A 22512-nucleotide genomic window follows, 5' to 3' on the forward strand; every position below is an offset into this window, starting at 1 on the left:
GAACGGTACTCTCAAATATATGCTTATAAATACCGTTGAGCATCAGATTCAGAAGCAGACATCATGAAACATGACGGGAAGGAACATTTTAGGGACAAATCCTAGCTTGAAGCGAATTCAATACAGCAGATCACACAGAAAAGCGGAGGAGGCAGAGCAGGAAGCGGATCCGCTGCTCGGAGGATGTGACATCATTCTCAGCAAGAGCGACCAGGTTCTGGAGGAGAATAACAGGGACGTGAGTTTCGGCCCTCCCGGTCTGCACACAAACGTTTTCACCAAGCATCTCCACAGCTTGATGACCTCTGATGGAAAGAGAAGGAACTGCAGTCGTAAGAAAAAACAATGAAATGCTCTGAAATGTTCTCAGGCTCCTGTGTGTGTGTTCAGTAATTTCACTTTTATGGCAATAAACGGGTTGTTTTCATTGCCGTTAAAGTGAAATAACTCAACATCAACATAGGAGCTTGAGAAAAATGCTCATTTTAGAAGAAAAAAAGCTGCTTCTACTCATAGAGGATGTAAATATGAGGGATAGTTTGGCCCCAGGGGGTATCTTTACCCTAAACGTACATTTTAACCAACATTATAGTTAACATTATTGTCATTTATTGCGAGAATATAGTATTATAGTACCCCTAATTCATTGTGACTGCTTAAAATAACATGCCAAACTTGGACGATGAGAGAAAGCTTTTTGTAGCCATGCGCAGCATCACATCTGATGTATTAATACCTTGTTGCTTAACATTACGCAGTTCGGTTATTCATTTTAATTACCAAATTACAATTCTTAAAAAGTAAATGAAAAATGTTTTGACACATTTACTTCGGTGAATATTTAAAGTGCGCTTTGAAAACATAGGCAAAACTCAAAAAAGCCTTACCGTCTTCTTGACTACAAAATATTTTCTTTTATTTGCAGCATTGTAGCCTAAGGGGGAAAAGAGACACAGCTGAAGCAAACTTTTACACACGCTTTTGTGACAACATGCCCCAAATAGCAGCAGGACATGCAATAGCGACCACTATTTGGAGCCTGCTTACAATATTCATGTATTCGTGTATGCCTTTATTCACCCCCTGGAGTCATGTCAGGGACGTTTTATTATATTTGTGTGCACTTTATTTAACGTGTTAAAGGGAAACGCTGGATATGATAGAGCTTAGAAGTGCTAGGACAGTTTTCAACATAGCTCCGATTGGATTCATCTGAAAGAAGAAAGACGGCTTTAGGGTGAATGAAAAAACGTCATTTTTTGGATGAAATAACCCTTTAAGCAAATAATGCCTTCTAGTGGACACAGGCTTGCTTTTGGTCAATGTGATGATATTATTGATAATAGTGATGATGATGTTAAAATGTTTTTTTAAGCTTTATTGATAGCTTGGACCGCGATTGCAAGATATTCTCCGCGTCCGCATTTCTATACAGAAGATCATTATCAGGTATTTCAATCAACAACCAAACCTATGCTGCCATTTTAAATTTTAGGGACAGATCTGGGCCTGACAAAAATGAACCGCAAAGAAGGTCAAACAGAAAAGTGGGATTTCCGGTCTGTCTGTCGGGGGTCAGCAATCGGAGAGAAGGAAGTGGATCCGTTGCTTTGATAACGTGACATCCCTCGTATATGTAGCTTCTCTCTGAGAGTATGACCAGGTTTTGGTGGAGAACAGCATGGAGGTAAATTTGGGCTTTTTGGCCAAAAGAAAGAGACTAGCAAATAATGAAAAAAGCAAATAATCACCTGTTTATTACTATTACTACTACATGACATTTTAAAATGTCCCTGAAGGATCATTGGGAGTCCAATACACATATTTAAAGTTGATCGTAATGCATTATGGGAGACGGTACCTATGTTAGTACAATGCGTCATATATTTCAAAATATAGCTGGTAAACTAAAATAAAAATAAATAAAATACCCAGATGGCCTACTACGTCTCCCACAATGCTGTGTGCTCAGCTGGCGTCTATCCCAAATTGATTTGAAGTTTATAACTATTTTATATCAGAGATGGCGCATATGTAATGTAACAAGGTTTAAATCCTATTAAATATTTTTAATAACGCTATTCAGCACTTACTACCTAGTGAGGAATACTTAGTTCCCAAGTAAAAACAGATACGCTCTGAATTCAAAAAAACAGATTAGCACGTGATACTATACGTATAGGCCTATATTTGTTTGTCTTCCAGTCCTTCCTGTTTAATGATAAATCTGCTTACCTTTGCACTTTCTCTTATGGCTCCAGAACCGTATGAAAGAGAGCTTGTCTCTGTTCCCCACGGCTAATTCCTCTAACATCATCTGCTTGAGCAAAATGGACATCCTAGCCGAGAAGATTCAGTTCTCTGATCTAAAAACGTACTTCCCTGATTTCGAAGGTACAGGTGCTACAAAAAAGTGGAAGTTAAAGGCAGCGTTATGTCTGTGATCTCGGGTTTGACAACTGACTTGCTTATCCGTCTTTTTCTTTGACGGCAAGCGTGGGGATGTTCGCGATGCCATGTTGTTCGTTAAAAAATGTATACACACAAAAAGATCTCCGAAAGCATATACTTTCACTTCATTTGTGCCACGGACACGTAAGAAACCCGTAAGGTCTTCAGCGACAGGAAAGACCATATCATCACAGAGTATACAATTATAAAAGATTCAGTCGGCATCGGTCTACACTGATCTCAGTGCCAGTCCATCTATTCCAACTATATCCAACTATTTCTATTTTATGTTAAAAATGTGAATATTCAAAGCCTTTATTCTTATATCTTGCAAAGTCTCAAAAATGTAAAACACTACATTCTCTTTAAAACACCATTTTAGTTGAATATTAGAAGAAACCAACGACTAACAAACAGAAATGCAGGAAAATATCCAAAAGAAAAATGTATTATATGACTTATACACAGGCGGATGAAGATTAAAATATTTAATTATTGGATTATGTTTCTGGAGTACAGTGGGTTGTACTGCTCAGGACCAACAAAATAAATACATACAAGCTGTGGCTCATGCATTTAAAAACATAACGTATTATTAAGAGTATTGTTGAAAACTTCTGAATATAGAAATTGAGTTGTTTTGTCTTGTTGAGTGTATATATATATATATGTGTGTGTGTGTGTGTGTGTGTGTGTGTGTATGTGTGCACATGTAAACATCTGTTATGTAAAAAGCTTATTCATAACATTATATGACCCCTCCTATTCAGTAAAAATGAACATTTTGTAATTCTGCAGAGGGTATGTAAACTTGTGAGCAGATCTGCATGTCATAATAGCAACACCATGGATGCCAATCGAATGATTTGATTCGATAGCCTATAGGTTTTATAAAAAGGTAAATCCCCTGGTTTCACAGAAGACGGCTGAAGCCTAGTCCTAGACTAAAATGTAAATCTAAGCTGTGCACAGACATATCAGTGCCTTTGTTTTGTCTTAAGATGCACACCAGTAATTTTTTCTAAGGCATGTTTATAAAAATGACACATACATGTCCTAATTGAACTATATGGCTTAATTCCAGCTTATGGTAAAGGCCTGGATATACTTCAAACAAACCTCTTTTTCGTTGTTCGTTTGAGGGCAAAAAGAAGTTGGAAAAGGCTGCGCGGCTGGGGGGCGGGGTTTAGATTAATGTTTAGATTAAGCCTTGTCTGTGAAACCAGGCCAAAATGTGTAAAATGTACATCTAATTCATGGAAACAGTGAATCATAATTTATTACAATAATTATCACAAGAAGGGAAGTCTAGAGACACGCATACCTTTTGACGAGGCCCCACGAACTAAACTGAACAACAAACAAAGAACAACCTGGCAGGAAGTCCATGCGGTCCAGTTCTGGAGGGGTTAATCATACCCTTAAGGGTCTAATTTAAACTTTTTACTTAAGAAAAAAAAAATATTTTACCCTACAAATCGTGTTCACAAATTCCTCATTAACACAGCTAACAGAAACGTAAAACAGACACGTAAAAAATCACGTACACTTTTCGGAAAAAAATTACCTCAGAACTGTTTCAGCTCATTAAAAATCTCAAATGAAATCTCATTAAATCAAAAATTCTAATTCCTTAACAAACGCTAAAAATGATAAGAGAAGAGTCACTTGAAATAGCTTTTGGGAGTAATATCAGATCTAATGTTTTACAAAAGCCTTCACTGGAGAGGTACCTTTTTGAAAGGTACAGATATGTGCCATTAAGGTTGGCCTAATATGCACCAAAAAAATACTTTGGGGAAATTCCTTCAAGATTTCAATAAAGATATTGTTGAAGGTGAGTTCAAACTGGACAAAAATACATGACAGAGTGAAAATAGATATTATTTAAAAGTGTTGCTTGCTAATTTCTGATCTGCTCCTGTTGCGTTATATTATATTGCATTATATTTCTTACAAATATTGAATCATATTTTCTCTCCTGTCGTGTCATTTTTCTTATGCATTGCACTTTGAACCATTCATAAAACATTCTGTTGAGCTTATGAATGCAACGGCCAATCAGAAGCGTTCTGATGAGCCACCGCTAAAAAGTTTTGTACGGTGCGCACGCTCGCTAAATCCTGCTTAAACTCGCACTAAAGGCTTAAGTCATAGCTTACTTAAGTGCTCTCTTTCTGTATTTTATTCGCTGTTTGAATAAATGTTAAAGAAAAAGTGTTATTATTAGTAACTTACAATGATTTTATTCAGTTGGGATGATGTTAAATATAAATTCAGTCATTTTTAAAATATTTTAACTCCCATATCTGCTAGGTTACTTAAAAAAAAAAAAACAGGTTTAAATGCCTATTAAAAATAATAATTCTTAATATTATTTGTTTTGTAAATGTATTTCTTTTGGAGAAATGGGGGATGTTGTGACAGTTGTTTGTCTTTTTTTAAAAAAAATGTATTTCACCAGCAAAAAAAGACACCAAAATCAAAGAGAAAGGAGAACAGACAGATATTAGATTGCTTCTATTGAGTTATTTTTTGTAAATCATAAGTCGTATCCAAACAGACTAATACATATTCATATTCATGAGTGTATTAAAAGTTGTGAAAAGCATTATTTGTAGACTTCTTTTAGGGCAAATTTAGTCAGATAATTAGATATTATTCCATCATCTCTCGAGGAGAATAAACGGCGTGTGTTCGATGCAAGCGATTCTCGAAACTAACTTTTCTTGTTTCGTTGTAATTTTTTGTGAATGCATGACTTTCAGGAACACGACATACATCAAATAATGCATCTTTGAAGGAATCGCACACAAATTGTAACCTACAGCCAGACAAAGGCATTAAGATCTGAGGGTATCAGCTACTAGACTCTGCTAAGTAGTAAACGCTTTAAAGATCCCTGTCTTCTGCTGACTTTGTGAATATTTCATTTTTACATTTTACTGATGCCACCGACAATTTGTGTAAGGACGTGAAATTAAGTTGCAGGATTATTGTCAGTCTAATCAGTTAATGTTTAAAGCTTCGTGCACTGAGGGATACTGTGCCTTCACTGTATATAAAACCTCTCTGTTAAAAATGCAGCTTTTTGCAATGTAAAAAAAAATGATTCAAATAGTGTCAGATATTTGTACACGTTAAAGCAGTGGTTCCCAACCTTTTTTAACTCACAGCCCACACAACCAAACACATATGTTTCCGTGGCCCACTGCAAAAAAATTTAAATTTTTTTTTAAATGTATGCAGCAAAAATATGTTACATAGCCTAAATCGCCGGGTTGTTTTTAAACCAATCAATGACCTGGAATAGTGAACGCATAGTAACAGTTTATTATTATTTTTTGTTATTTAATTAATTATGATATTTAATTATTACTACACATTTTTACGTACATTAGCAATATTATTATTTCTATTGATAATAACTGGCGGCCCCCCCTGCAATACCGTTGCGGCCCACTGGGGGGCCGCGGCCCACAGGTTGAAAACCACTGCGTTAAAGTATTAGTGAAACTAGGCCGTACAAGCGTACATACCCCTGAAATAATGCTTGGGCTGGTACTCATTTTGCTTTTAATACAGCATAAAGATGAGAATACATCTTGATTTGCCAGTTCTTCCCCACTCTTCCTCGCAAAAGAGCTCCAGACTGATCACTTGTTCACAAGTCATTGTTGTCCGTTTTAACACAGGCCCACCTAATTAGCTTTTCCTGTCTTCTGTGGTTTGGCGCCACCTTCGGGCAAGCCTCGAAACAAACATTAAAGGATACTTTTGGCACCACAGACACCAAACACCCTGACGTTAGGGATTGCTTCTACTCTGGATGTTGCCTTGTGAGCTTTCTGTTGCCTCGCAGTTCGGACTAGTCAGAGTCGTCTGTAACTGTTTGGTGGTGGGAGTCCTTCATCCCTCTGGACCTGGCATCCGTGTGTCCCTTCTTTAAAAAAAACTGTTTACTTCCACGTGACCTTCTTGTCACTGTGCTCTGCCCTCTAACGGTTGTTTCATCCCTGGTAGGCCCGTTATCTGGGAAAGTTACACAATGAGCTCATTTACTCGGACACGCTAGACAGTCATCTAAAAGTAAAAATTAATTTTGTTATATAATTCAAATCACCCCTCTTATTTATCCCTTTTTAAATGCAGGAAACAGTCGTCTTTTAACCCTGCATTTTGTCTTTGGTAACAATAGTTTTGTAATGCAATAGGCTGCATAAATATATATTTTTTGGTCTCCTTTATAGCAACTGACTAACAATTACTAACAATGTTTTGAGCAGTTCTGTTATGCGGACCGCTATTGGTGAGCGCATTTCTTTCCAAAAAATATTTTTAAATGCAGGATTTTCATTGTCATTTAGGCATGCCAGAAAGTGGAAAGACAGCGCTTTTGAAGCAGATGAGGATTCTTCCTGGAAATGGATATTCAGAAGATGAAAAGCGTAGCTACTCTAAACTGGTTTTTCAAAATATATCCCAATCAGTGGTTGCAAGGACAAACGCCACGAAGATACTCCCTACTCCAACCCCCAGAACAAAGTAATCAAGGTATGGTGTATTTAGAGCAGTTTTAAACCATTTTACATCAGCAATCATGATATATATTTATTAAACACAATCATTTTTATGATGTATGTTTTGCACTAACTGGCCTGTCGGTCTGATTAGGTCTGTGATATTCTTAGATTAATGCCCAGTGGTTCCAGGATCTGGATATATATCCGATAACGCAGCTGCAGAAGAATTATGTAGAGGCTATTCATCATCTATGGGCAGACCAAGGCTTCATGGACTGCTACGACTCTCCGCCGAGAGTATCAGTCACTAGACTCCACTAAGTAGCACAGTAAGTGTGTTTCGCAGTAATACATTTTTATATTGTTTATCGAGGTTAGTTCATACAGTTTGCAGTCATACAGTTTTGGCACCCAAAAAGGCCAAATGTTTGTAAAAACTAATTTCCATCCTCAATAAAAAACACTCAACTCAAGGAGCATTAACTCAGAACCAAAAATAAAGGCAGTGATTGGCTAACTTCATCCAAATGCAATTAATTTGATTGCTTTTTAATATCTACATTGTCCCACTTGGTCAGCTTTTGAGATCTCTTGGTCTAAAATTTTATGCAGATGGCACTTAAATTTGTATACAATCAAAACTTTATACTGTGGCCTGTGGATTTTTCATCTCAGTGTATCGGATGGTGGCACAAAAGACTGAGATTATGCTCATTGGTTTACATCAAAGCTATAACATCTGCAATATTTGAAGAGTTCAAATGCAAAAGCACACCTAAAGTTTTTCTTTAAAATTAGCATTTCTTTCTGGCTACTATGTATAGGTTTCTACGCAAGTACTGGAACTTCTCGGTACTTCTCTCACCAACCACACAGCTTCGGTTTTGTGCATGACAGAACATAGCTGTCACTAAGCTGTTATAGCGCAACTAAGAGCATCATTCACTTTCTGAATGGTCTTGTGCGTTATTCTGTTCTGAAAAAGTGCATACATGGTTATGACATGATACTTGATATTCTTTAACTAGAAAGAAAGAAATATGCGTCCGAGTTTTACTGCCTCTACTGTTCATGTCTTTTAGAAACTGCAGTGATATGCACTTATTCATACATATTTAGTATCTCGCCATGTACAAAAGTAGATTTATGCCATAAGACCAGGTAGCAAATTTCTACGAGAGAAGCCTTTTTTTCATTCTGCGCTGGAGATGGGAACTGTATCGAAACACTTAAAAAGGTTAATAACCCATTTTTAAAGTTAGTTTATAATTCTGAACTTTTTTTGTTGTTGTTGAGTTGCTTCTCATATGTGCAAATATCAGGAGCATTTTAATTCTCCATTTAATGACCTCTTTAACACAGTTCCTCTTATTTCCGGTCTTACTGAATGTGTCGTCTGCTCTTTCTGATGCCACTGACAATGCAAATAAGGCTGAGGTTACTGTAGTTCATACACAGTTCACTTGGTTTTCAGTCAAAGTGATGATATTTGTTGTTGCATTGTTACTAATAATAGCATATGTTTTTAAAGCTTTATTAGTGACTTGGACCGCATTGCAGCTAAAGAAGTTAATTAAGACACTTATGTTTTAGACATTATATTTCCAGTTTTTGTGCTATTTCAACAACAAAAAAATTAAATATTCCACCACAGCATTATTTTATATCTCTGAGCAACAGGACAGTGATTTCTTCCTGAATAAGTAAAGTTTAAATGATTCAGTTCAGTCGTGACGAGTCACTTATTTACAATTACTCTCTGCCACCTAATGGCAGTTTTAATTTCACATTCAGAGTATCTTTTATTAGTTAAATAAATGTAAAAATCTGTATTCAAAAGAGAATGGACACTTTAATGGCTTCATAAAGGAAAAATGACTATAAATGTAAAAAAAAACACAAAAGATTAATTACAGTATAAAGGGTTAAGCCATCTTATTCAGAAGAGGACATAATAAAATATTACGAAAAGGAAGAAGGAAATAATTTTAGGGACAAACCTGGCACTCTTTACACCACAGCAGATCAAGCAGACTGATCACAGCAAGACTCATAGGCAGTGTCACGTGTGTGTGGTAAGCATGAGAGCACACAACTAGCGTAAATGAAAATAAAGAGTTTTAATCCACGTAGGGATGAAATAAACAACCCACTTGATGTATGCAGCGATGCTCTCTCGAGGAGCTCTCCCGGACAGCTGCGCCTGATTGGAGATGTTAGGTCCGCGGAAGTAAATTCCGCATAGAAAGCTGTCCAGGTAACGGGATTCGTTGGCGAGGTGGAGGAATAGCTCAGTATACTCCTCGAGAGAGCAGCTAATCTACTGATGCTGACAGGGGACTTAAATGCAAAAGTAGATTGTGACAACAGACATGTGGAGAGAATCATGGGGACACGTGGATGTGGGTCTTTGAATGAAAATGGAAAGAGGTTGGTCGAGTTGTGTGCTACCTATGACCTTGTTATTGAAGGCATCCTCTTCCACACAACTCACATGGTGCTCCCCAAATGGAAGAGACAAGAACCAGATTGACCATCTGATGATTTAGGGCACTTCTGATAGTCAAGGTAAGGAGAGGGGCAGATGTGGGCAGTGATCATCATCTAGTGAATGCAAGGGTAAAAAGGAAACTCAGGAAAACAGGACACAAGCCCCTAGTTTCTCAACAGTTCAACACTGTCAGACTTCAAGACTCCACAGTAAAGAATTCCTAATTGTCGTTCAGTTTAAAAACAGAGCCCTAGTGGACATCACGGGAGATCAGGACACTGACAGTGACATAATCAATGCAAGGTTGGAAACCATCAAGACTGTGTACCAGAAGAGCTGTGAGACATGCCTGGGCTACAAAGACAGAAGATGAAAGAATGAATTACTGAAAATACATGGAAACATATAGAGGAGAGGAGAAAGCTGAGGAAGAAGGTTTTCAGAATCTCCAAACTTGTGTGTGGAAAGTGCTTGGGAAGCACTATCAAAGGCAAGCAAGGGAAGTTGCTCACAACAGACCAGGAACGGGAAATCAGGTGGGCAAAGCACTTTTGAGAAGTTCTTAACAGACAAGCACCTGCTATGAAACCCAAAGTAAAAGAAGCAGATGTGGACCTTGATATTAATACAGCACCACAGCAAGAAGAGATTATAACAGCCATCAAGTCTTGAAAGAACAGAAAAGCAACTGTAATTGACAACTTAAGTTAAGAGCTCTTTAAAGCAGAACCAGCACTTGCAGCCAAATTTGTAAAGCCATTTTTCAGTGTAATATGAGAGGGCAGGAGAGTACCAGATGATTGGACCAAGGGCATAATCATGAAGATACCTAAGAAAGGACCTCTTAATGACTCTAACAACTGGTGAGCCATAACACTGCTATCAGTGCCCAGCAAGATACACATCTCAGAAGCAGTTGACAAGAAATGAGCAGGCAGGCTTCCACAAAGAAAGGTGCTGCATTGATCAAATCTTTGTCTTGCGAAACATCATTGAACAATCCATGGAGTAGCAAAGACAACTCTACATTAACTTTGCAAAAAACATTTAATCAGCATACACAGAGACAGCCTTTGGAGTATATTTCAGGGCCTACGGCGTACCTTAAGAGCTGACCCAGCTTATCCAAAATTACTACACTAACGAAGTGAAATTTGGTTTTGATATTGGCATTACTCTTTAACCTCGTCATCACCAAACTGATGAGAAGAAGCTAGAGATAGATTGGACAAACCATCAGGTGAAACAGCCCTTTCATCCCCAAAACTGCCCTCTATTGGACCCCTGATAGAAAGCGCAAGAAAGGAAGGCCAAGGAATACCTGGTGATGAACTGTAGAAGGTGAACTGAAGGGCATGAAGCAGTCCTAGGGCACTGTGAAGAAGATGGTGCAGGACAGGCAGACTTTTGTTGCGGCTCTACATGCCAGCCGGTTTATTGCAATTTAAATGTGCTTTTGGTTACAGATAGCCTGGGATTACACAAGATTTGTATTTTAAAGACATCCAGTTCGAAAGGAGCATAGCTTTCTTTTTGGGTTAAAAAAAAAGGACAAAAAGGACACCTTAGCTGAGAAGTTCTCAGATTTTGTATATTAAACGACGTAAAAAAGCTTTATATGTGTGATCTTGTTTGTTATATCTGATCCACTCTTTCCTTTACTTTCTTCTGTGGTTTTGCGCCACCTTCAGGAAAACATTAAGACATTTATGATGCCTTGTAGTTCATTGAAAAGTTAGTAGATTATATTTGCAGTCGATCAACCCTGTTCGTTTACTGGACTGTTCTTGTGTTTTGCCCTTGCCATACCTGTTTGCTGGTGTTTCGACCCTGCCTGTATTTTTGATCACGTCTTTCTAGTAAAGTGTGCAAATGAATCCGCACATCTCTTGTTCCTGCCGACTCGTTACAGGGGCCATGATAATGTTATGTAATTTATATATTATTATATATTACTGCTGTGAGACTTCAATGTAAATGCCAACTGCCACGATTGCTTATGAAATGGGAATTACCCTTGGAAACCTTTACTGCATTGTTACTATAACAACTGCAGAAATGAATTGTTTGTGAAAAGTTTTGATTATAATGTTCATCGAAGGTAGCGCTGCACTGTAGAAGAACACAGTCGTTTCTACTAAGCACATGATGCAACGATTTCTGCAATCTCACAAAATACTTTCATCATACAGTAACAAACACAGTGGTAACTAAGAGACTTGTTGAGCAGTGCAAACTGTGATACTGATTATAAAATGGGAGTTTTGTGTGAAAATTAAGAAATCAAATAACTAATAGACTCATGAGTAAAATCATTATTTGTGGTAAACTTGGCAATACTTGGGTTGGGTGAAAACCAGATGTTAATCAGTATATTGTATCCGTGCAGTTGATCCTAAAGGTACAGCAGTCTAATTTACCTGCTGTTATTATTACTGTTAAACACTTACTGCACTTGACTGATTCACTTCTGGATCTTTAATAAGAATCAGTTCATCTTTGGTTGATACTATGCAGTATATTTATACAATTATTTATACATCATTCAATATCTGTAATATTCTTACTGTCAGGAACGAACTCGGATTCAGTCGCAGGTGTTGAACTTAAATTTATTTATAGTCTTTGAATAGAACTGGACTGAGGCAGAGGAACAGAAGACTTAACATCAGATAGAAAAAAAAAACCAAAAACAAGTCCCCAGTCACTCCATTAGGCACGGAGCGTCTGGTATGAGGAATCTTCTCAAAAAGTCTCTACTACAGTCCTGTTGATTGATCCCAGCTTAAGATCCAAAAAGGGGGCAGGTGAGGAGGAGCTGCCAAACACAGCACCAGAGGAACCAGGACTGGAGCAGGGGAGCCGAGATCTGGGGAAAACACAAGGCAGAGCGAGCACGGAGTAAAACTAAAAAATACCAGCTATTCTTGGAGCCTACACAGACAAGGCAGGACAGGACAAGACATTACAGGACTGGATGCCAAAGCAGCGTATTCACACTACAACGGTCAGACACAAGACTGCAAAAAAAGGGAGCTTAAGTAGGGGAGCAGTTAAGGAGCTAATGAGCCACAGGTGAGAAGGCAGCTAAAGTGATTAATCAGATGACAATTGGGTGGGGAAACACGAGCACATGGCAGACTGTTTGACAGACAAAAACAAAAACAAACTGATCAGACTGAAGTTATGACAGTACCCCCCCTCCCAGGAGCACCACCTGGCGCCCCCAAGGGGAGCCCACCTCGTCACAGGCGGAAGTCCTCAACCAGAGTCTGATCCAGAATGTCCCGGGCCGGTATCCAACTCCTCTTCCGGTCCGTAACCCTCCCAGTCCACCAGAAACTGGAAACCCCGACCACGGCGTCTGACATCCAGGAGCTTTCTCACAGTGTACACTGGAGTACCATCCACTATACGGGGGGGAGTGGGAGTCGGGGTAGACCTTACAGGATTAAGAGGGGAACGAAACACAGGCTTAACCCTGGACACATGAAAGACAGGGTGGACCGCCACTGGACTCAGAACCTTGGTGATAGGATATGGACCAATGAACCTGGGCGCCAGGTTCATTGAATCGGGGGTTGGCCACTCGGCTACGGCTCTTACCTTGGCAGGATCAGCTTTAATCCCCTCCGCTGAAATAATATGCCCCAAGAACGAAACTGACTTGGCGTGGAACACACACTTCTCCGCCTTGGCATAAAGCTGGTTCTCCAGCAGTCGTTGTAGCACCTGACGAACGTGTTGAGTGTGTACCTGCAACGAGGGGGAGAAGATGAGAATATCATCAAGATACACAAAGACAAACCTGTTTACCATGTCCCTCAACACGTCATTGATCAGGGCCTGGAAGACAGCTGGGGCATTGGTAAGCCCGAAGGGTAAGACCCGGTATTCAAAGTGTCCCATAGGGGTGTTAAAGGCTGTCTTCCACTCATCCCCCTCACGGATGCGGACCAAATGATAGGCGTTGCGGAGGTCTAGTTTAGTGAAGACCTTGGCTCCCTGTAATAACTCGAAGGCAGAGGACATCAGAGGTAGAGGATACCTGTTTCTAATGGTGATGTCATTCAGACCTCGATAGTCGATGCAAGAACGCAGGGAGCCATCCTTCTTCTTAACGAAAAAGAACCCAGCACCAGCAGGTGAGGAAGAGGGTCGGATGAGGCCGGCATTTAAGGACTCCTTGATATACTTGTCCATGGCCTCTCTTTCAGGACTAGACAGGGAGTACAAACGCCCTCTGGGCGGAGAAGTGCCTGGGAGGAGATCGATGGCACAGTCGTACGGCCGGTGAGGAGGTAAGGATGTGGCTCGAGACTTACTGAAGACCCGACAAAGGTCATGGTACTCCGCCGGGACCCCAGAGAGATCCCCGGTCTCCATCTGAAACACAGAAGACACAGAGACAGGAGACAAGGCAGCACCCAAACATGAAGCAAGACAAGACTGACTCCAAGATAGCACAGAATTACCTGACCAATCCACGTGAGGCTTGTGCTGCACCAACCACAGGTGCCCCAGGACAACAGGGGCTCCCGGGGAGTCAAGGAGGTACAGCTCAATTACCTCACGGTGATTGCCAGAGACCACTAGACTCACTGAGGGAGTGGAATGGGTGATGGAGAAGAGAAGGAGACCATTGAGAGAGCGAACCGGAATGGGGAAAGGGAGAGGAATGGCGGGAATGCCCCACTGTGCAGCGACTGAGGCGTCAAAAAAATTGCCCTCAGCTCCCGAATCCACCAGAGCTGGGCAAGAATGGACGTAATCCTGGAAATGAATGGACACAGGAAGCAGGGTACGAGACTTTGGGGTTTGGAACATGGAGAAACGCCCATCAGAATTCCCCGACTTGCTGATGGGCCCCGGCTTTTAAAAGACACCGGATGGCTCTGTGTCCTGGCTTCCCACAGTATAGGCAGAGCCCTCGAGTCAGTCGATCCTGCTTCTCCTTGGCAGAAAGACGAAGACGGCCCACCTGCATGGGTTCAGGGTCGGCTGTAGGGAGTGAGGTGGCGAGGGTGAAGTTGGTTGCTCTGTCTTCCAAGGTCCAAGAAGGCTGGGCAGTCCACCGCTGATGGCGACGCTGAAGACGCCCCTCCACGCGCAGAGCCAGTTCCACCAGGGAGTCGAGATCACGAGGCAGTTCATGGGTGACAATCTCATCCTGGATCTCATCGTTCAGCCCCTCCCGAAACCTGGCTCGCAAAGCAGCCTCATTCCAGTCACAGGTGGCTGCCAGTGTTCTGAATCGGATAGTAAGTTGTCAGTGACCGAACCACCATCCTGCCTCAACCGCACCAGCTGGGAGGCTGCCTCCTCACCCTGCGCAGATCGATCAAACAGCTTAATCATTTCGGCTCGGAATCCCTCGAAAGTGGCACAGAAAGGGGCACGAGCATCCCACACGGCAGTTGCCCAGTCACAAGCCCTTCCCTTAAGGAGGGTGATCACGAATGCCACCTGAGACTCCTCTGTGGCATAACGGCGGGGCTGGAGTGCAAAGACCAGGGAACACTGGGACAGGAAGGCCCGGCACGAACTAGGATCCCCGTCATAGGGAGGAGGACTATTGGCATGGGGTTCTGGACCGGCCTGAGGTGAAAACTATGCCTGGGAGGCAGCAGAGCGGGTGGCCTGAGCCTCTTACTGGAGTTCTTGCACCCTGGCACTGAGCTCAGCAACTTGGGTTGTCAGAAGGTCAACATCTCTTGAGGTAACCGTTATTTCAGTCGCATGCTGGCCAAGGAGAATACCCTGTTGCGTCACAGCAGTCCTGACTTGGTCTTCTCCTGCTGAATCCATCTCTGGTCTGACGTTCTGTCAGGAACTAACTCGGATTCAGTCGCAGGTGTTGAACTTAAATTTATTTATAGTCTTTGAACAGAACTGGACTGAGGCAGAGGAACGGAAGACTTAACATCAGATAGAAAAAAAAAAACAAAAACAAGTCCCCAGTCACTCCATTAGGCAGGGAGCGTCTGGTATGAGGAATCTTCTCAAAAAGTCTCTACTACAGTCCTGTTGATTGATCCCAGCTTAAGATCCAAAAAGGGGGCAGGTGAGGAGGAGCTGCCAAACACAGCACCAGAGGAACCAGGACTGGAGCAGGGGAGCCGAGATCTGGGGAAAACACAAGGCAGAGCGAGCACGGAGTAAAACTAAAAAATACCAGCTATTCTTGGAGCCTACACAGACAAGACAAGACAAGACAAGACAGGACAGGACAGGACAGGACAGGACAGGACAGGACAGGACAAGACAGGACAAGACAGGACAAGACAGGACAAGACAGGACAAGACAGGACAAGACAGGACTGGATGCCAAAGCAGCATCTTCACACTACAACGGTCAGACACAAGACTGCAAACAAAGGGAGCTTAAGTAGGGGAGCAGTTAAGGAGCTAATGAGCCACAGGTGAGAAGGCAGCTAAAGTGATTAATCAGATGACAATTGGGTGGGGAAACACGAGCACATGGCAGACTGTTTGACAGACAAAAACAAAAACAAACTGATCAGACTGAAGTCATGACACTTACTACATGTTAAATAAACAGTTTATATTTACTAAAACATAAAATAACATTAATGAAGCTCAGAATGTATGTTATTTCGACCGTGAAAATACGTCAATACACATAATTTTTCAAGTTTAAGACCACAGACATCAATCTACTATTCCGATTTCTTTGACGGACAAATGGTGGATGCTGCATTATAATTGGTCAGAACATTTGTCAATCAAACTCCCTGCGAAATGGTAAATTCCAGGTCTATAGCAAAAAGTCTGTACAGTATAACAAGTATAGTCATGTTTACTGTAGATAACCCATGGTTTAAAAAACCCTTTTACAAAAACCCATATAAAATGAAAAATGTAAAAAAAAATTGTAAATGTAAAAAACACCAATTCCACAACAACCATCTTCCAACCTATGCCAAAATATTTCCTCCTCATCCTGAAAGTGAAATGAACATTATCGTCTATCATTGTGGAATTTGACTATACTGGTACAATACAGTAAAATTATTACAACCAACAGTAAATCATTGTTTTGGCCAAAATAACCCAAATGTAATATATTTGTGTGGCACTTAACTGCTTGTAAATGTGACAAAAAGTCCTACCAATATCCTTGTTAGATAACTAGCTATGATCTAATAAATCAACAACACACTATGAAAAGAGATATTCTTAATAAAAAAAATTGTGTTGGTCACTTTAAATAGTTACTAAGCTTTGCGGAATAATGTCATGGTTCATTCTTCTGACTTCCCATTGGTTATCTTCTGCTCTACAACATACCTTGCATATTACACTGTAAAAGCAGACTTTCAGGAAATGCAAGTAGTTTGTCTGTAGTGAACGAATGTGACTAAATTGACAAAAGCTCTGTTTGGGAAAACTCAAGGTGGCACAGCCATTGTTTGTTTTGAGAGAGATGGATTACCATTTCACGCCGTAGGTTTTACAATTAAAGGTGAGTGTTTCTCTTTGTCATTTTTACTAAGTTCCTGTGGTTGTGTATTACAGTGAAACACAGTACAGTAAAAGTGTATTTTTTGTCCATAGAAGAACTTTAACATTTCCATTAAAGTGAGAGATTGTTTAAAATAGATTTTGTGAGCAATTGTTCACGCTATTATTGGTGATTTTAGAAGACACACATTATGTTGGGGAAAAAACTGAAGCTTATTTTAATTTGGCAAAAATACATAACAGAATGAACGCAGATAGCACGGATATTGTTCATATCTATGTGTTGACTGCATATACTGGTTAGGTATGAGCTGGGATGGTTTAAAGAGGTTCTTTGCTGGTTTAAACTGGTCAGACCAGCACCATGACCAGCTAAGGACCAGCTTAAACCACCAGAGAAGCAGCATAAACAAGCAAAAGACCAGCTTAAACCAAGTCAAGTCTCAGTTTAAAAAAAAAAAAAAAAAAAAAAACATGCAGATGCATAAAATGTTCATCAAATTCATACAGAAATATTCCTCATGTATAAAAACATCTCTGTTGTGTATCGTAACGTCATTCAATTACGAATGCAGTTATTTCGCATATTATTATTATTATTTTTTTTTTCAAAAACATTTTTATAGTTAAACAATGGTCAAATATTACACATCTTACCTCGAACTCTTTGACTGGTGTAGCGCTATGAATTCGCACGGCTTCTGTCAACAAAAGTCCGCCATGTTGAATTTGATTGGCCATCTCGATCATTTTGACGTCGAGGAGCGCTGTAACGCCGCTCTAAGTCAGACCACCCAGAAATAGGAATAAATTTGGCCGTATCTGATAGTTGAGGATTCGTATTATTCCTTCTCCGCCAACGAAAAAGTTCCAAAAGTCGAATGCTTTGAAGCTTGCGTGTAACCTGGCAACACAAAAACTACAATCCAGTCTGCACAACCCTATGAGTAAAGCGCCGGGTTTTCCTTTTCCACGCGAGAAACCCAAACCGCCAAATCTGCATTTCCTTAATGACGAACATAATACGTGGCCATTTAAATAATATTAAAATAATATTAACCAGTTGTTTATGTTTTCGTAGTTACTCTATTTTTGTGGGAGAAATGGGTCATTACTATGTATGTGCATGCTTCTGTTGCTTGTCTGAAGAGGAGAGAATCGCCATCGACATAAATAATGAAATCAAACGCATCCTTGCGGAGCAGAAGAGGAAACAAAGGAGAGAAATCAAGGTGCTTTTATTAGGTGAGATGATTCTGTCAGGTTTTTTATTATTATTATTTTTTTTATTTGAACTGTATTAACATTGTAAACAGCCTATTTTAACTTAGCCTACAGTTTTTCTCTAAAGTGAAAGTAATCATAGCACCAAATGTTCAGTCAGTAAATGTCATAATGGGTTTGTTACATCATCTCTTGAGGGTAATTTCCCCACAGGTGTTCCTATAAGAGCTGATTAGACTGTAGTTATAAACACTAAAGTAACTTCACTTTTTTTGATCCCGGTGTAGTTTTAGTAAATGTGTGACTTCAGTTCCTGTTCGCTCACTAAAGCAGGAGTAACATTATTGTAATACAGTACATACAGATATTTTCTGGTTTCAACATAAAGCAAACTCTCAGATACACCCAGAACTGAGCTTTTCGAAAGACAATACGCAATTAAAACTTTGATTGTTCGTATACAATACATTCCACTGAACACGATCTCAAAAGGCTATTGGAGCCATGTAAAATGTAGTTAAGTAATTTTCCTTTTCTTGGTTTCCCTGTTTGAAGGTCTCTAATGTTGAAGCATGATACTTTTGCTTTCATTTAGGCACGGGAGAAAGCGGAAAGACGACGTTTATGAAGCAGATGAAGATCATTAATGGAAGCGGATACTCGGAAAATGAGAGATGTAGTTACACTAAACTGGTTTTTCAGAACATCTTCCAATCTATGTGTGCAATGACAGATGCCATGAAAACGCTTAAGATTCCCTACTCCAACCCACAGAACGAGGTGACCGAGAGACCAAATGGGTTTTTAGAGCCCATTTTAGATCATTTTATATCGACGATTGTATTAGCTTTATTATGGATAAATATCAAATATATATAAGAACAGGAATTGTATTTATTTTTTACATGCATACTAACAGCGAAAAATCCATATAATTTTTGTATACGCACCAGATTGGATCTTAAGCTGTAATGTATTGTCAGTCTCATTGAGTCTGCAATATCCATAGATTTATGCCCAGTGGTTCCAGGATCTGGATATACATCAGATAACACAGCTTCAGAGAAGTTATGTAGAGGCTATTCATCATCTATGGGCAGACAAAGGCTTAAAGATTTGTTACAGTCGGCGCAGGGAGTATCAACTGTTAGACTCCACTAAATAGTAAGTGTGTTTAACAGTTTCTGCCTTTTCCTGACTACCTGCATCTTTGTCTTTTTCCTCAATGTTATGCAAATAAATGCGGAGATAAGGTTTGGCACATGGATTTTCAATCAAAGTGTATAAATGATGTCTTTTTCAAAGCTTTATTGATCATTTGGACCGCATCGCAACTCAAGACTACATCCCTACGTCTCAAGATGTTCTTCATGTCCGATTCCCTACCACCGGCATCACAGACCATTGCTTTTCTTTGGAGAAGATAACTCTCAGGTACAGCAATGAGCAATCACGCTCCTTAAAGGGATAGTTCCCTCAAAAATGAAAATTCTGTCATTAATTACTCACCCTCAAGTTGTTCCAAACCCATAAGAACTTCATTCATCTTCGAAACACAAATGAAGACTTTTTTTTTATGAAACCCAAGAAACAGAAATACATCTATCATCTTCAAGAGTATGTTTTAATATTCTTTAGATGATCTTTTATTCTTTCTGAGAAAGGTGTGGAAAGGTTAGTTCATTTTTAAAAGAATTATCTCTTTAACTAATGATAGCATCATATACTGAAATACAAACAGCGTTACCTCTATTGACATTCTGTGCATTGACAACTGACAAGACCAAATGTTCAAGTAAATCAAGGTGAGCCACTACCTGATTTAAAGGAAAACCCAATAGAAAAGTGGACGAGATAACTGAACTTGATTTCTGGTCCGTCTGTCTTTTCAGGATTGTAGACGTCGGAGGTCAGAGAGGACAGAGAAGGAAATGGATTCATTGCTTTGAAAATGTGATGTCGCTCATATTTCTGGCCTCCCTCAGCGAGTACGACCAACTTCTGGAGGAGAATAACAAAGATGTACGCTTCTTCCCGTCTCCTCATACGTCTACAGTCCTTCCTGTTTAATGATTAATCGGTGTACTTTTGCTCTTCTTGCCTCCAGAACCGTATGGAAGAGAGCTTGTCGCTGTTCTACACGACCATCCACTCAACATGGTTTGTCAACTCCTCCATCATCCTCTTCCTAAACAAAACGGACATCCTGGCTGAGAAGATTCAGTTCTCTGACCTAAAAACGTACTTTCCTCAATTTAACGGTATATTGGTGCACATTCAGTCAAGTGTAAAGCAGAATTATGTGTGTGACCTCCGTGTTTGACTCGTCTCATTTCCTTTCTCTATGATTTGGCGCCGCCTTCAGGAAAACGTCGGGATATTCAAGACGCCATGAAGTTCATAGAACAATTATATATACAAAAAGCAGTTTGTAATGAGACAAAAAAAGAGAAAAAAGTCTACTGCCACTTCACCTGCGCCACAAACACCAAAAACATCCAGACAGTCTTCACTGATATTAAAGATACGGTCCTCATCGATGTCTTAGAAAACTGGGGGATGCTTTAATGAGACGCAACTTCACGGCACTCAGCATCAGACTGTATTTATCCCAATGCCAATCCATGAAACATTCATATTTTACGGAGACACGTTTGCATACTCTTCAGACAAACAATTTTATTAAGCAGAAGCAGTTGACAAGAAACTAAGAAATGAGCAGGCAGGCTTCCACAAAGAAAGGTGCTACATTGACCAAATCTTTGTCTTGCGCAACAATCCATGGAGTAGCAAAGACAACTCTACATTAACTTTTCAAAAAACATTTCATCAGCATCCACAGGGACAGCCTTTGGAGTATATTTCAGGGCCTACGGCATATCTCAAGAGCTGACCCGCTTATCCAAAACTACTACACTAACGAAGTGAAATTTGGTTTTGATATTGGCATTACTCTTTAACCTCGTCATCACCAAACTGATGAGAAGAAGCTAGAGATAGATTGGACAAACCATCAGGTGAAACAGCCCTTTCATCCCCAAAACTGCCCTCTATTGGACCCCTGATAGAAAGCGCAAGAAAGGAAGGCCAAGGAATACCTGGCGATGAACTGTAGAAGGTGAACTGAAGGGCATGAAGCAGTCCTAGGGCACTGTGAAGAAGATGGTGCAGGACAGGCAGACTTTTGTTGCGGCTCTACATGCCAGCCGGTTTATTGCAATTTAAATGTGCTTTTGGTTACAGATAGCCTGGGATTACACAAGATTTGTATTTTAAAGACATCCAGTTCGAAAGGAGCATAGCTTTCTTTTTGGGTTAAAAAAAAAGGACAAAAAGGACACCTTAGCTGAGAAGATTCAGTTCTCAGATTTTGTATATTAAACGACGTAAAAAAGCTTTATATGTGTGATCTTGTTTGTTATATCTGATCCACTCTTTCCTTTACTTTCTTTTGTGGTTTGGCGCCACCTTCAGGAAAACATTAAGACATTTATGATGCCTTGCAGTTCATTGAAAAGGTAGTAGATTATATTTGCAGTCGATCAACCCTGTTTGTTTACTGGACTGTTCTTGTGTTTTGCCCTTGCCATACCTGTTTGCTGGTGTTTCGACCCTGCCTGCATTTTTGATCACGTCTTTCTAGTAAAGTGTGCAAATGGATCCGCACGTCTCTTGTTCCTGCCGACTCGTTACAGGGGCCATGATAATGTTATGTAATTTATATATTATTATATATTATATATTTCTGCTGTGAGACTTCAATGTAAATGCCAACTGCCACAATTGCTTATGAAATGGGAATTACCCTTGGAAACCTTTACTGCATTGTTACTATAACAACTGCAGAAATGAATTGTTTGTGAAAAGTTTTGATTATAATGTTCATCGAAGGTAGCGCTGCACTGTAGAAGAACACAGTCGTTTCTACTAAGCACATGATGCAACGATTTCCTTATTACAACACGATTTCTGCAATCTCACAAAATACTTTCATCATACAGTAACAAACACAGTGGTAACTAAGAGACTTGTTGAGCAGTGCAAACTGTGATACTGATTATAAAATGGGAGTTTTGTGTGAAAATTAAAAAAATCAAATAACTAATAGACTCATGAGTAAAATCATTATTTGTGGTAAACTTGGCAATACTTGGGTTGGGTGAAAACCAGATGTTAATCAGTATATTGTATCCGTGCAGTTGATCCTAAAGGTACAGCAGTCTAATTTACCTGCTGTTATTATTACTGTTAAACACTTACTGCACTTGACTGATTCACTTCTGGATCTTTAATAAGAATCAGTTCATCTTTGGTTGATACTATGCAGTATATTTATAC

At 39.8% G+C, this 22512-nt stretch overlaps 2 protein-coding genes and 1 long non-coding RNA gene across 6 annotated transcripts in view; 1 reads left to right on the forward strand and 2 right to left on the reverse strand.

Moving 5' to 3' along the window:
* Nucleotides 1–22512, reverse strand: part of LOC122327734 (CUGBP Elav-like family member 5) — a 1183696-nt gene that overhangs the window by 1023528 nt on the left and 137656 nt on the right. The window lies entirely within an intron of this gene.
* Nucleotides 19–2306, reverse strand: LOC122327760. Its single transcript, XR_006247713.1, has 3 exons — nt 2236–2306; nt 888–934; nt 19–305 (listed from the first exon to the last, which is right to left on the reverse strand). It is a non-coding gene; the product is annotated as an uncharacterized LOC122327760 (long non-coding RNA).
* LOC122327738 (guanine nucleotide-binding protein subunit alpha-11-like) lies at nt 16807–22281 on the forward strand. 2 transcript variants are annotated; one of them, XM_043223315.1, is made up of 8 exons: nt 16807–16951; nt 18032–18195; nt 18770–18954; nt 19184–19338; nt 19480–19608; nt 20067–20196; nt 20282–20435; nt 20540–22281. In XM_043223315.1, the coding sequence occupies exons 2-8, from the start codon at nt 18054–18056 to the stop codon at nt 20740–20742; spliced, it is 1098 nt and encodes a 365-aa protein (XP_043079250.1). In that variant the 5' UTR covers nt 16807–16951; nt 18032–18053; the 3' UTR covers nt 20743–22281. The 2 variants fall into 2 exon arrangements, with proteins under 2 accessions (XP_043079250.1, XP_043079251.1); XM_043223316.1 differs by having other exon boundaries at nt 16814–16951; nt 18100–18195.

This window comes from Puntigrus tetrazona, chromosome 22 (genome assembly GCF_018831695.1).
Source record: "Puntigrus tetrazona isolate hp1 chromosome 22, ASM1883169v1, whole genome shotgun sequence".
NCBI lineage: Eukaryota > Metazoa > Chordata > Actinopteri > Cypriniformes > Cyprinidae > Puntigrus > Puntigrus tetrazona.